Source organism: Sarcophilus harrisii, chromosome X (assembly GCF_902635505.1).
Source record: "Sarcophilus harrisii chromosome X, mSarHar1.11, whole genome shotgun sequence".
Lineage (NCBI taxonomy): Eukaryota > Metazoa > Chordata > Mammalia > Dasyuromorphia > Dasyuridae > Sarcophilus > Sarcophilus harrisii.
The window spans coordinates 22,571,876-22,587,224 of record NC_045432.1 but is presented as its reverse complement, the minus strand read 5'-3'; the positions used below and the strand labels follow the sequence as shown (position 1 = coordinate 22,587,224).

General features: G+C 36.1%; 1 protein-coding gene across 1 annotated transcript in view; it reads left to right on the top strand.

Annotated features, from left to right (window-relative positions):
• LOC100930140 (BRCA1-A complex subunit Abraxas 1-like) overlaps positions 1-14,589 on the top strand; it is a 30,713-nt gene extending 16,124 nt beyond the window's left edge. The window contains 7 exon segments of the mRNA XM_031944464.1: positions 3,512-3,548; positions 7,242-7,308; positions 9,803-9,996; positions 10,620-10,739; positions 12,258-12,342; positions 12,804-12,921; positions 13,851-14,589. Of these exon segments, the coding sequence (XP_031800324.1) occupies positions 3,512-3,548; positions 7,242-7,308; positions 9,803-9,996; positions 10,620-10,739; positions 12,258-12,342; positions 12,804-12,921; positions 13,851-14,416 (1,187 nt within the window). The 3' untranslated portion in view covers positions 14,417-14,589.
• Positions 14,590-15,349: the final 760 nt, after the last annotated feature.

The window sequence follows — 15,349 nt, the reverse complement described above, 5'->3', positions numbered from 1 at the left end:
TAAGAAATTGCTTCTTTTACCTAGTCAAGGAAAGAAATCATTCTGGCAGGGGAAGTTCCTCAGGATTTCTGGCCAAAACAGAAACAATTGCTATTTACACTCACTGAGTCATCGGGGCCCAAACCATGAACAAGTGAGGCTTGAGCTTTGACCTATTACTGCCAATCAGTGAGTGCAAGTATGATTTAGGTTTAAGGCATGTTCAAGTAGCTCCATTTGAATCCCAATGGGTTTTATCTAAGTCTGGTTTTCCAATGTTGTATTTCAAGAAATCATAAATGAAACTATATGGGGCAAAAAAGTTGTGTTTTTTTAAATGATAGAAGAAATTAGTAGGGAAGGGGGGGGGAAGGGGAAAGAAATCTAGCCTGTAAACTCCAAGATATCATACGAAGTTTCAGTGATCAAAATTTATATTACTTTGGGTAGAGTACCCTCATGTAAGGGTATGAATCCTTATGTGGACAAAAAGAGGAGGGAAGGAAAGAAGGAAGGAAGGGAGCAACATTGCCCAACTGGAATTGTCTAGTTGGATCTCCAGGTAGTAGTAGCTAGTACTGCTCACAGATTGTTATTTGCCCTTCATTCTCAAAGAGGACCAATGACATCAGGAATGTGATAGCTCGGCTTGCAGATGAATTCAATTTAAGTGAGACAGGGTTGTGTAAAGGCACCAGCTTCACTCTCCTTCATATCTATCCCACATATTAGATAGAAAAATAACAAAGAAGACATAATGCTATGGATGGCATAGGGTCACATGCAGATATTCCCATGGGATAGATGGGATAATTAGATCTTTTTTTTCCATTTTCATTTATTCAGATATTCTATGGAGTCATAGGTCACATTCCCAATCTGACTATCCCTTCATACTTTGTCCTTTGACCTTTTTTAGGTTAAGATGTTTGGTCTCAATTTAATTTTTAATAGTTTCTCCAGCAGCCTTTTATTCAACATAACTTTTATTGGATTGTAGTCTTTAAAATATGTTTAATATTCTGCTTTCTGCTTTTTTATTATCTAAGATAGTTAATTTTTATAAGATGGCATATACAAGGCATCTGTTCTTTTCTATTCCCACTTAGTAACCATCAAACTTCTATCATATCTAACTTTTCTAAAGTGTGTTCAGGTCCTTACTTTCCTGTTTATTATTTTTGTTATATTTGGCTATGTCTCAGAAGGGTACATTGACATATCACACTATTATAGTTTTATTGTTCCCTTTAACTCATTTACTTTTCTGTATTTAAATATTATGTCATTTGGCCTATATATTTGGTATTGATATTATTATGCTACTTTTCAACAAAACACTATTTTTCTGTTTATCTATTTTAATCAAGGCTATTTTTGCTATTATAACCTTGACTGGGATCATGATAGTTACCTAATCCTTTTGTTTTTTAACTTCAACTGAGGAATGATAGATTTTATTCCAGCTCCTTATTTTAACTGTGTGTGAATCTTACTTTTTCAAGTGTGCTCCTTGTAAACAACATATTGTTGGATTCTGCTTTCTCATCTGTTTTGTTATCCTACTTCAATTTATGGGTGAGTTCATTACATTCAGTTATTATGTATTTCTCTCCATTCTGTTCTATTATATTTTCCCTTTTCTTTATTTCTTGTTCTCTTCTTATAAAGAAGAGGGCTGTGCAAAGAATGTGCTCAGTCCCAGTGCTATAGGTGCTACATACAGTCTGCTGCTATTTCCCTGCCCCTTTTCTCTTTCCTTCCCCAACAACTGAATCACAGATTGCTTTCTTTCCTTTTAAGCCCCTCTGTGTGAACCACTCTTTGGTTAGATTTTTTTTTAATCTCCTTATTCTTTTTATTTCCCCCCTTTCTTTCCCCTCCTGTTTCCTTGTTGAGGGAAACTGTTGCTGTATTCTTCCCTCTTTTGAGCAGTTCAGGTGAAAATAAGGATCCCATTCCTCCTTGTTTGTAATCTTATAACTGCATCCTGATTGCATGTTATACTTCTTTTCCTCATCCTTTCTCTCCCATTCTACCCCCCAACCTCACTGCTACCCCCAGTGTATTCTTTCCCCTTCCTTTTATTCTTTTAGATTGTATCAAAATTTCTACCAGGCCCTCTTTTTAGCTGACATTTTCTAGACCCCTGATGATATTAGAATTCTAAGGGGGAACATATCATCTTCCTCCTTTAGAATGTTTACACTCCATCCTTGTTTAATACCTTATTATTGCTCTCTTGTATTTATCTTTTCTGTTTCTCTTGATTCTTCTGTTTGTATTTCAGAATTTCCACACAACTTGTCTTTTCTTTGTAAAAGCTTGGTAATATTCCATTTCATTAAAAGTCAATTTCTTCCTTTTTCCCCTACTTCCAGTGGTATTAAATTCAGTACAGTACAGGATTTAATTTAATGGTTTTAAGATTATTTTATTATGACAAAACATAGTTTTTCTGGTGTCCAAGAAGGGCCTTCTTTCCCTATTCCTTAGTTCGAGGTTGTAAATTGTGTAGCATTGTAGCAAGGGCAGTGACAGTGCACCATGTCTTTGCAGTTAGACTTGCCTGAGATTCATCAATGGAAGCCACTGGGAGAATATGAGGGCATGGACTGTTGTGGCTTGTATTTAGTGAATGGATCATGGTAGGCTTTTATTAAAAGTTTAGTGAATAAGAATAGTCATTACTTACATCGTGCTTGAGGATTTACAAAGTCCTCCTCAAAAATCCTGTGGAGTATAGAGTGCAAATATCATCCCCATTTTTTTGAAGAGGAAGCCAAGTCATGATCAGATAGTTATTGACAGATTTGAGACTAAACACAAGAGTTTCTAATTTTAAGTACAGCATTCCTCCTCTTGTGTAACTTCTCATAAATGTATGCCTAAGGAGATGATCATATCTATAATTATTTCTTCTCTACTCTCACTCCCTTTCCTTAGATTTGGTTTGGCTTTTGAGTTGGAAATAAACTAGTTTAGCTTTTAGACATCTCTTGACGGTTTTCCTACCCAAATAGTTAACTTCTGCTTTAGTGAAAAGAGTTAATGCATCTTTTGTGTGGTACAAACTAGTGATTTGGTAAGTTTAGGGGACTTTTCCCATGAGGAAATTCTTTCTACCAACTTGAGTCAGTGATGTTTTTGCAATTTAGAGTTTTAGAGCATATCTGGAGCCCTGAGGGGCTCAATGAATTACCTTCAGGTAGGATGTGAACCTAAGTTTTATGGACCCTGAGAACCAGGCATTGATCCATCTAATTTGTGTATAGTTCCTAAGCATCAATACATCCATGGAATTTAATATCTATTAAGCAACCACAGAATACAGTATGGAGAATATATAAAAGCCATTTCTAATAATAACAGCTACCTTACCAAAATATGAAAGTAGAGTAAACATATCTTTAAATTCAGTGAAACTATAGCAGGCTAAGATTGTGCTGTGGGGGAAATATTTGCGATCATTAATGCAGTGTTAAGAATTTCTAATTCAATTGATATAAAAATACTCATCTTTTCCTTTCAGACATACAAAGGTACATTCCATGCTATCAGCTTTTCAGGTAAGTATTACCATGTGTGAGGAATTCTGACAGGTAGTTTGTGATCGTGTTCTATCAAGGAAGCAAGCAATGATTGGCTAAGTACCTACCAAATGACAGGCATTATACTAAGCTTGGACAGACCCTGCCTCAAGAAGCTAATCAGTCGTCTTGGAATGAAAAGGTGTTTTTTTTCCTAATTATTTGAAATGCTATTCATTACTCATTCAACCTGAATACTCCCATTCTCTATGATACTTCATTGCCTCATTTTTCTAGACCTTCACATTCACCTTTTGAATCACTCCAGCCACCTGTTCATTTGCCCAGTTTTATATTTTTTACTGTTCCAACTACTTTTTTTTCTCAACTAACTGGTTATATTCCTCACTCCACTATACTTTGTTTCATGGTTGCCTACCTCTTATATTTTCTAAATTGCTATAGTTTTGCTCTTTCTACCACTACCCACGCAGTACCTAATGTAACTGAGGCTGTTTTCCATTAACCACATGGAAAACCAGCTTTACTGCTTTAGAGTTACAAACTTTGCATACTGCATCTTCTTGTAGTGAATCATTTACTCCTCTTTACGTGAGGATAATTTTCCTAGTCATTAGAACATATTTCTTGAGGAAATTTGAATCTATTCCTCTTATTAAGTGTAAACTCGTTACTATATCTTGATTTAGTATTTATTGGGCAATTACCAAGAAAAAACCCTCCAGCTATATACAGCAGTACCACTCTGAGGATCTGGTAGAGGAAGAATATAGAATATGGCCACTTTTGTGGTGATACAGGTCCCCTATGAGATAACCAGGGTAGATTATTATAATAGAAATAATGGGGGCAGTTTGGGTGATGCAGTGAAACAAACACTAGCCCTGGAGTCAGGAGGACCTGTGTGCTCCTGGGCAAATTCACTTAACCCCCCCCCCCCCAAGTGTCTCACCAAAAAGACAAACAATTAGGATAAAGAACAGTGTTAGGATGGTATGACCGCAAAGGAGATTTAAGGAGAAGAAGCTCTCAGTACAGTTATAGGGTCTATAAACAGTACTCATAGGGGAGCTCATAGGGCTATTTTGGGAAGGAAGTTGAGGAAAGTGGAGAAAAAAGTGACTCTTTTAATGTCACTTTGGGGATGTTTTAGTGGTTTTCAGATGGTTGTTGAATCATTCACTTGCAATCATGCAGTTAGTTTTAGAGCTGGAAAAAAGAGTCTGAAAGATCATTTAGTTCAATTGCCTCATTTTACACATAAAGAAATTTAGACCAAGAATAATTTAATGACTTTCCTAAGATTCTACAGTTGAGAAAGTCAGATTCGAATGAAAGGCTTCTTACTTTTAAGTGAGCTTTCCAATGTGGTAAGTGCCTCTTGCTTCCATGAATTTCTACATTTCTTCCATCCAATTTACTTAAAGGCGTGCTCCTTGAGAACAGAAATGTTTTTCCCTTTCTTTGTATCCTCACAGGCTTAGCAGAATGGCTGGTACAGAGAAAGCTCTTAATTAGCACTTGTGATTAATGTGTATTGACTCACTATCAAGTCCTTTTGTTTCTTCTAGGACTTAGGATTTCATTGGTATGGGAAATCTTACCTATTTAAACATGCTAAGTGCCTTGGCCAGGTAACATAGCTAGTCTGTATCCAGGGAAGAATATGAACTCAGGTCTTAATGACTCCCAGGCCGATCCTCTCATCTGTTCTGCCTCCTGCTGTCCTGCTGTACCAAGTGCTGAGCTGTAAAAGATAGAATTTTCAAAAGCTCTTGTGTATTTCCCAGGATTGAAAAGGCATTAGAAAAATCATACATAATGCCTTGTACTTAGAGTTGCCATATCAAAGCATAGATTTGTGGGACTGGAGAGAGAAATTAGGGACTGCAAATGATCTTTTTAGCATTTCTTTGGGGCAGAGGGAGAGCAGCCATTCTCAGTTTCAGATCTTGGTTTATTTTTTTTTTAAACTGTAAAAGCACAGGGAGGAGGAGTGATAAGGGCAAATAATCTTAATAAGGAGTTTCTCTTTGCAACTCTTTATTACAAACATAACTAAAATCTGTTCAAATTTACCCACATGAACATTTGTAGCATTATTACTCATCTCCCACCTCCCTAGTTTTGCAGACTGCCCTTCAATCTTCCACTAGTCTCCCTCCTCACCTTAGAATCTCTCTTTTAGTTTAAATGTCAAGTTCCTACATGAGACCTTAACCATTTACCCTGGTTGTTAGGGCTTTAACCTTCCCACAACATACATTACTTCGTATATATTTTGCATGTTTTTGTCTGTGGACATATTTTCTTTCCCAGTAGAGTGTAAACGTTTGTTGTTTCTTTTTCTTGGTATCCCCAGTTCCTGGCACATAGTAGGTACCTAATGCTTGCCTAATTGAATGAGTTGTTGCACTAATGTGAGAAATGGGCATGTTATAGCATTGTCGGCAACTTCATTTATAGTTTCATGACACTCACTTCTGACCTGACATTTTTGTGGAGCACTTTGTGTTTCTCTCTGCCTCATCACATTCTACCTCAAGATCATTTTTGTCCTCAGCGCGGTCTTTTTTTTTTTTTTTTTTTTTTTTTTTGGTGGGTAATTAAAAAAGACAGTGAATGGTGAAGTTGACACAACTCGAGGAGAGTTTGGAGACCTTAATTATGTGAAGTTCTCCTTCAGTAAGTAAAGTCCTAACTAGAGTCCTAACTGCTACAGGTTACTTATTTTTTATTATTTCCCATCTATGGAGTCTGTCTCTTGTTTGTAAATAGGCATTCACATGTTGTCTCACCCATTAGGCTTTGAGTTCTTTAAGAGCAATGGCTTTCTTTTGCCTTTCTTTGTATCCCCAGCACTTAGCACAGTGTGCCTGGGGCTTAATAAATGCTTATTGATTGACTGATATCCTTTTGAATATTATTAGAGATAAAAGACATTTGATAAATAATTTTATAATAAATTTTTCTTACCGGGCACATATGATATGGTATTTGCAATATAAACAAAACATGTCTATTAAGAAGTACACATTACCCTCAACATTTGTCAGGATGTGAACTTACTGCTGAACAGTTAACTTACTGAAGGGTAAGTAAAGACCCACACAGTAACAGCAAAATAAGCTTAAAGAACAACAAAAAGAAACTCAACATTAATTATAATGGGTAAGTTTGGCTCTGAAGAAATGAGAAAATGCTCTTGCCCTTGCACAGGTAGTGGACTGTGGTTATGGATTGCTACACGTGCTCTCAGATTCAGTTGATGTGTTAGTTTTGTTGAATTGACATTTTTGTTCACATCTTTGTTTATATTTGGTTGCCAGAGATGATTTGCTGAGTCAGGTGATGGGAAATGTGAAGTAAAAATAAGATATGAATAATAATTTTTAAAATAAAGCAATTTGTTGATATGTGCTTTTAAAGAAAAGAATGACAATCAATAGACTGGGAATGAAGTAACTTTATTTGAAAACTTTTAGAAGATGTCTTTGTTTATATTTCAGAACTCATTTGTTATGTAGCTCCTAAGATGTGGGTAGGGTTCAATAGAATGTCAAGGCACATGGTATCATCTGTTGACTTTTGCCCACTTGGCTAACACTTGTTGCTTTGCCTTAGGGTACTTTAATTAGGACCAAGTATGATACTGGTGTTGAGGGACTTAAAGGATCTTACTGAAATGTGTTTTCAACTGCCTCTTTTTAGCTTTTATAACGCATCAGGTGACATCAATGAACTGGAACTGAAGAAGATCATCCAATGCTATGAAAAGGTATTGGGACTTGCTCTACCTCTGTGACTCATTGCTTTAATTTTCTACCTTTCTGGCTTCTGACAACATTAATAGTCACATTAACTTTGCACCTGTGGTTTCATATTACATATGAGAATATCTTCATATTATTCTCCAGAGTAGAAAGAAGAGCTAAAAGACAGCATGGTCAGCATAGGACCTGGGGGCCATAGGCAAATCCTCGAGCTTTTCTAAACCTCTTTCCTCATCTGTCTGCCATGGAGATAAAATGTTGTACCTTCAAGGGTTTTTATGAGAAAAGGCCTCTGCAAACTCTGAGGTGTTCTAGAAATCTGAGTGACAAACCTTTTACCACAGAATTTGAGAGTTAGGCTAGAACCCAAAGGGTATTCCAGACCTGAAAGAGTCCCTTTAGTGGGAAGAATGATGGAATAATTTAAGACCAGGTCTTTGGTAGCCAAGTGGGCTATAGGGAGGGGCACTGAGGGGAGAAGTGGGCCTTTGTTGAATTCCTTGCGTTGACAAAATTACAATGATCCTACAGTTATTTATCCAATTAGGAGACCCGACTACAGATGTCAACCCCAAGGGTATTTTTCTTATAAAAACCTACTGGTACCCCACTTCTTAACTAACTCCTTTTAAGAACTTTGCCCAATTACTAAGCATCGCAATGGCTGGTTTATCAGGAACTTGCTAGCCTTATGTTGTAGCTAGTTCATTAGGAACTTAGCCCACCTTATGGTACCTTCCCTTTGTTAATAGCTAAAAACTCTCTTGTACTTAGCCTACTGCCAATAGCGTGATAAAATTTTTGCCTCTTGATTTGGAGGTCTAAGCCTACAAATTCTTTGGAGATACCTTGCAACACCAGTCCTAAGCCCCAACATATTTTGGGGTTCACCCCATCCCAACAAGAGAACCTAGCTCAAATCTTTCCTTTTGAACTGTGTGTCCTTAGGAAAGTCACTTCACCTCCCTGGGTTTCAGTTTTGTCTTCTGCAAAAGGAGATTGGAGTAGATGGCCTCTGGAAAAAGGTCTTTAAGTACTTATCAAGATTTTCCTTCAAATACCTCAAGGAGGAAACCTCCCTAACCTTTATTTGACCCTATCTTCCCAAGGAAATCCATTCCACTTTTGGGTAGCTTTCATTGTTAAGTTTTGTCCTATCTCAGTCAACTTAAACCCATTACTCCTAGTTCTGGCCTTCAAGGCCAGAGCAGAACAAGTCTGACCCTATCTCAACAGACAGTTGTGTCCATGACCTTCTCCTAGATAAAGATTCCAAGTTCCTTCAGCTAATCTCATTTGGCGCGAACTCCAAGCCCTTTATCATCCTGGTTGCTCTACTATTAGGCATCCTTCAGCTTATTCCTAAAATGTGGTCCCAGAACTAAGCAGAATACTATCTTTTTAATCTGATCAGGGTAGAGCCTCTCACCTTTCTGCTTCAATAATTCTATATGAATAAACATTTTCAGTTCAGGGGTTTTTAAAAGTAAGTTTTACCTTTCAACTCAGTTACATTAATCTCATCTTTTAAAAAGGATCTTCTTATAAACTAAAGGCTTGTTACAAATGCAAAGCCCTAGAGACAGTTTCTGGGAAATTAATAAATAATTTGTTTTTAAAATTTTTAGCTTTTTATTTTCATGACACATATATAGATAATTTTCAACATTCACCCTTAGCAAAAGCTTGTGTTCCCAATTTTTCTCCCTCTCCCCACTCCTTCCTTTAGACAGCAAATGATCCAATATAGTTAAACATGTGCAATTATATTATTAATTAGGTCAACAAATAATAAATTGATGGTCAGTGGTCTCTCATGGTAACCAAAGACAAAACCATGGATATCATTGAATGCTTGAAAACCCTTTGGAAAAATAGGTATCCCTGACAGGTGATTGATGAGCAATTAATGGGACAGAGGTAAGGCATTTTATTGAGGAGCTGGGCTTTAAGCTCCTGCTGCTGAGAACTGCCTCCAGCGATCTGGACAGAGGAATCCATCTCCACCCAGACCACTCCAGCTGAACAATGTGAGCTATCATCAGCCCTAAATACTTTAGGGCTGGAATTCACTGTCTCTAGTGGGTGGGCTCCCTTAAGATTAAGGAGGATATTCCTGGAGCTGCACTTTAGAAACTGACTTCTCTGAATGAGGAAATAGAAGGTTAAATAGAAACCCTCAATTCTAATTTGGTTATTAATCTAATAGAAAAAATAACTTCACAGGTTTTGGGCTCAGGACAGAATTAGGAAAGTTCTGAGTAGGACCTTTTTCCTTTCTTGAAATTGTTTTTAGTGAAGTCTAAGAAATACATAAGAATATCGTAAGTACAAACTAGTATTTACATTTTGGGAATGTACAAAACATGTATATATAAATCCTTAAGCTTGTCGATGCTTTTTAAATCATTACTTTTGAGTATTTTTAAATTTTTGTCTCATTGTGATAGTACAATTTTAGATAACAGAGGCATTTAAGTTTGAATTTTCTCCCCTTAGAACGTGATCGGATGGTACAAATTCAGACGTAATTCAAACCAAATAGTGACATTTCGAGAGAGCGTTATTCACAAAAATTTAGAACAGTCTCTTTCAAAGCAAGGACTTATTTTTCTGTTACTGACATCCAGCATCACTACAGAAAACTACTCTACTCATAGACTGGATCACGTATTGTTCAAATATCATGAAGGGTAAGTTTGGCATATATTTAGATTAACTAGTAAACTTCTGGAAGTGATTTTTCAATAATTCTGAAATATTTTATACAAATGTTTAAAGTTGATACAATAACTTTTATGCATAGGTTTTATTGAGATGAGCCTTTCCTTTCATATTTATATATTTTCCTGAATACAGGTATCATAGTGATCCCTGGTACCAATAGGAGGAAACATCACAAATTTCTTCTTCCTTAGTGATGATAACCTGGGTAGTACTACCTCATGTCATCCAGATGCCTTTTTCATGCACCATCGAGACTGTTGTAAAAATGCATTAACCTGATAGTTTTTTTAACTAATGAATAATAGCTTATGCCAAAATACTAGTTATGCCTAATTATAACTGTATTCCGTTTTAATTGAACTAATCTTTATAAGTCAAAAAGGTGTTTTTTAAAATGTATTTTAAAATAATTGATAGTATTGTAGATAAAAGTAATTGCTTACAAATTGAATGAGTTTTAGCTGAGCAATTATTTAGGACAAGTGCTTCCATAGAGTCATCTATTAATGAATGGAAAATGAAGATAATAGAATGCCTCTGCTTATTTTTAATCTTGCTTTATAAATTCATATCAAAAACTAATTTTTAGGATCTTCAATAAAGTGCCTTTACTGGTGACCAGCTTAAGTATGTCAGAGGAGCAGGGCTATAAGACTCTGTCTGGTTGTTGTAGCTCCAACGCCTTTTAAGGAGCAATCAATACAAACAGGTAAGATAGTTTCTCAACCACTAACCTCCCTCACTTTACTTGTTTCAAATCTTATTGTTTGGTCATTTTTTTTCAGTTGCTTCTACTCTTTGTGTTCTATTTGGGTTTTCTATGGCTAAGATACTGGAGTGGTTTGCTATTTCCATGTGCAGCCTATTTTCATGATGAGGCAACTGAGGCAAACAGGGTGAAGCCCCTGGAGCTCTTCAGTATCTTAGGCCATATTGGAACTCAGGAAGATGAGTCTCTCTTGATTTCAGGCCCAGTACTTCTATCCACTGCATCACCTAGCTATACTAATTTTAAACAAAAGGATTTTTGTAGTCATTAAATATAAAAAGGATCTAAACATGAACAAATATAAAACTAAAGCTACTATGAATATAGTCTGTCTGTAAATTTAAGCTTACCTCACTTTTATTCAAGTCTTCAGGCTTTCTTTTATTCAATAGATCATTACATCCTTCAGATCAGGTCCTTTTGCTAAGGATACAGTGAACACTGTGTGTGTGTGTGTGTGTGTGTGTGTGTGTGTGTGTGTGTGTGTAGTGTGTGTGTGTGTGTGTGTGGAGGGGGGAGAGGAAATACAGATTTTTATATACAAGGTACTTGAAAAGAGTCCAAGGCTTTGTGGTATCTTCAGAGTTAGGTCTGGGGCTCCCTGCCAGGACACACAGCTTGACCCTAAAGTGTGAGATAAAGCTCCAGAAGCCCCTTTTCCCTACCTGGTGTGTAGCCTTGTTGCCAACAGAACCACACTGCCCCACTTCTGTACATTTTTCCTTCTGTGCCCTCTCACATCTGGCCTTTAGTGGGTACACTAGGCGTTTGCTTCTCAGTCTGTTTATAACCTAACTTCACCTAATTTGAATGCCAAATACAGTAGTCCACGTGTATCCTAGAAGCAATAGGAGCCACTGGAGCTTTTGATCAGGAAGTGACATGGTCATGTGTGCTTTGGGAATTTCCTACTTCCTGAAGTGGCTGTTGCAAACTTTTTCTCTATTTTAACTGCCTTTCCTGCTAAAGACCGCACTAGCTATGATATTGATAAAATAAAACTGATTCAGTATGAACTTCCTGCTCTTCATCATTGCTTTTCCTTCGTTCTGAAAGAATGAAGCAGTGTTTCTCTTTAAGAGTCCCACTAATTCTCCTTCATCCCATCTAAACTCTTCCTATCCCCATTCTTCTGAGAACTTGTCCCATCATTGTTCATCCCTACTTTGAAATGTTGAAATCCTGTTGTCTCATTTGCTAATAAACATGCCAATTTACCTTATCCTTAAAAAAAAAACTCCACTTGATCCTACAGCAGACCCTCCTCTTTATCTTTCCTAACTTTTATTTTAACAACTAAAAAAGTTGTAGTGCTATTGCACTACATCCTCACCACATACTCTTTGGATCTATGTTCTAGGGCCCTACATTACCTAGTCTGATCATTGTACAGATGAACTATAAACATCAATTTTGAAACATATTTGCACAAGGTGATATTTTATCTTTCACCAACAGCTCAGAGTTTTTCAATGAAGACGGAACTTTAAAAGAGGTACAGAATATAAAGGAACTTTGCATCACTGTGCAGGAAGAATTAAAGGTAATTATAACAGACCTTTAAAGATTGTTTCTAGATTTAGAAATCAGCTAGTTTTGCATGTTTGGGATTTCTTCTAGACGAATATACAGAGGTATCATTTATAAAAAAAAAAAAATACACAGTACCAAAAATAAAGTTAACAATTTATTATTATACATTTACATTGATGTTTTAATTCATAAAATTTATTTTAATTAATAACTCACTCTATAAATCTGAATTAGGTAATAATTTTTGGGGTGACATTAGGTTTCCCTACCCTCACCCTAATTAACCACATTGTTGTCAGGCAGAGAAGAAAATTGTCCTTGCAGAAATGCGTATTTTACAATTCAGGAAGTGGTTCACATTTGTGACTGTTGCGCTATTCTATCCAGTAGAATTCCTTTTCCTTAATATAGATTACTAATGTATTTTGAATTGAATGTCATATGTATAATTAAACTGTTTTTCTTTTGTAGGAAATAACCTCTGAAGTATTAGACAGTGAGAACTCAGTAGAACAACTAACAAAGGATATAAATATACTAAAAGAGAAACTTGCATTAAAGAAGGAGACTTTGGAGACTGAAGAAGGAGGTAAATAACAAATTCATGGCTATATTTATTTATTTACCTAGCAGTTTCCAATCGACAGAACTGTGACTTTGCCAGTGGCTCCTGCATTCCCTTTACAAAAAAAAAAAATAGAGGTTCAAAAATGATGGTTTGGGCGCCTGCAATGACTAGTTCTTTTTGTTTTAATTTTTATAGTATTTTATTTTTCCAAATACATACATGCAAAGATAGTTCCCAGCATTCCCTTTGCAAAACCTTGTGTTCCAAATTTTTCTCCCTCTCCCTTCCCCAAGACAGCAAGAAATCTAAGTTAAACATGTGCATATTTCCATATTCATCATGTCGCACAAGAAAAATCAGATCAAAAGGAAAAAAATGAGAAAGAAAAAAACCAAGCAAATACAACAATAAAAGGTGAAAATACTCTCATGCTTCTGATTTTTCTTGTGCAGCACGATGTGGATGGCACTTTCCATCACAACTCTCTTGGAATTGCCTTGAATCACTGCAATGACCAGTTCTTAAGCCATCATGCAGCATGCCATGTCAAACTTAAGAGTTATCCTCAGTTTAACAAGATAGTAAGCAGTCTCTGAACAGTAGCACACAGAAGACATTTTGATAAATATAAAGGACTCCTCAATTCTGGTCAGGAAGTCAGCTTTGGCAGATGTAAGCCGAGTTTGCCAAATATTCTAAGCAAAAGTAATAGTTATGAGTTATATAACTTATAGATATTAATTATTATTTATATATATAATATATATAAGTTATAAGTATAAAGTTTTGTAATTGGACTCTTCAGATCAAATAAGCCACAAAAGGCCTTTATACCTTCACCTTCCATGTCAATCTGAATTCTAATAATGTTATAATAATTTAATCATAATCCAATTATGGATTATAATAATTTTATAATACTGAATAATATATTGTGTTATTTGATTTAGCAGGAGGAAGCGGTGACCCAGAAACAGAAGAGAATGTTTTACTCTGTCAAGCTTTCCGTAAATTTTTCCCAAATCAAGAGCTTCTTCGTTCATGTGTTGTTTGTTTGAAAGGCAAGCAGATTGCTAGCAAGTCCTGTACCACTGAACAAAAGCACAGTGAATTGGATAAATTAACCCTGATGGTAGGAAGCTCTGATTCTTCAGATGATGAGGAAGCAGTAAGATCTAGCTTTAAACGTAAATATATGGAGTGTGAAGATTTTGATGTTGAGGATGAAAGGCCATTCAAGAAAGTAGGTCTGTTAACATTTGAGTCCCCTCCAAAAGTTGATGATAGTAGTGATGATGATGATGATGATGATGATGACAGTAGTGATGATGACAGTGATGATGACAGTGATAGTGATGATAGCGATAGCGATGATGATGATGATGATGATGATGATGTTGACATCGACAGTGATAGTGATAGTGATAGTGATAGTGATACTGATAGGGGTGTAGAGGAGATTGAAGATTCTGACAAAGATGATATCATTGAATGTCCAGACTCACCACCTTTCTAAACCTGTTCATATAATTGTTCTTACTGTCTTCACTAACTAAAAGTGAGCAGAGAAAAAAGTTTACTGTTACTAATTAGATAAGTTCTGATAATTTTCTTAAAATGACAAAAGTTTTTGGAAAACTTGCTGTATCGGTAACGTGGCAATCTTTTATTGCTATTACAGTATTCTAAGAGTGTGGCAAAAATTACACATCATTTTCAAAGTTGTATTTTTATTTCTTGTTGTCAATTAAAGCTTTCACTGAAACTCAATCTACTTTGTAGATGAAATGTTTTGTAAAAAAAAATCCTAAAATCAGAAGCTTTCTTTTGACTTTGATCTAAGAAATGCAGTTCACATTAAAAGTTAAATTTCAGAATTCAACTGCCCTGGTTTTCACTGCATCCATTTTCTCCTGCGTATTCAGCTATAAGATCAGTAGTATTCCTAAAGTATGAACTAATCCCAGATCAAGAACTTCTTGTGCATGCTTTTTGTGTCTGTGTACAGATTGTTTCTTCCCATTAGAAACTAAGTTCCTCGATGGCAAGCACTTTTTTTTTTTTTGGCTGAGGCAATTGGGGTTAAGTGACTTACCCAGGGTCACGTAGCCAGGAAATGTTGAGTGTCTGAGGCCAGATTTGAACTCAGATCCTCCTGATTTCAGGGCTGATCCACTACACTACTAGCTGCCCCTGACGGCAAGCACTTTTTGTGAGATATCTTTTGAGCCCAACTGTGTTTGGCACATAGTAGGTACTTGATAAACGGCTGCTGAAAACATGAATTGTACTACTTGTATCTAAGTTAAATCTCATCGTTTGAACAAAATGATGTTTCTTCTTAGTTAAAAATTTAAAGGGCTTGATTTAGAAAAACAAACATAGCTTTGAACTCTTTTGTGTACCGACGTCCATCCCCTTAAGTTTAGGTAGACCTTGGAGATCGGAG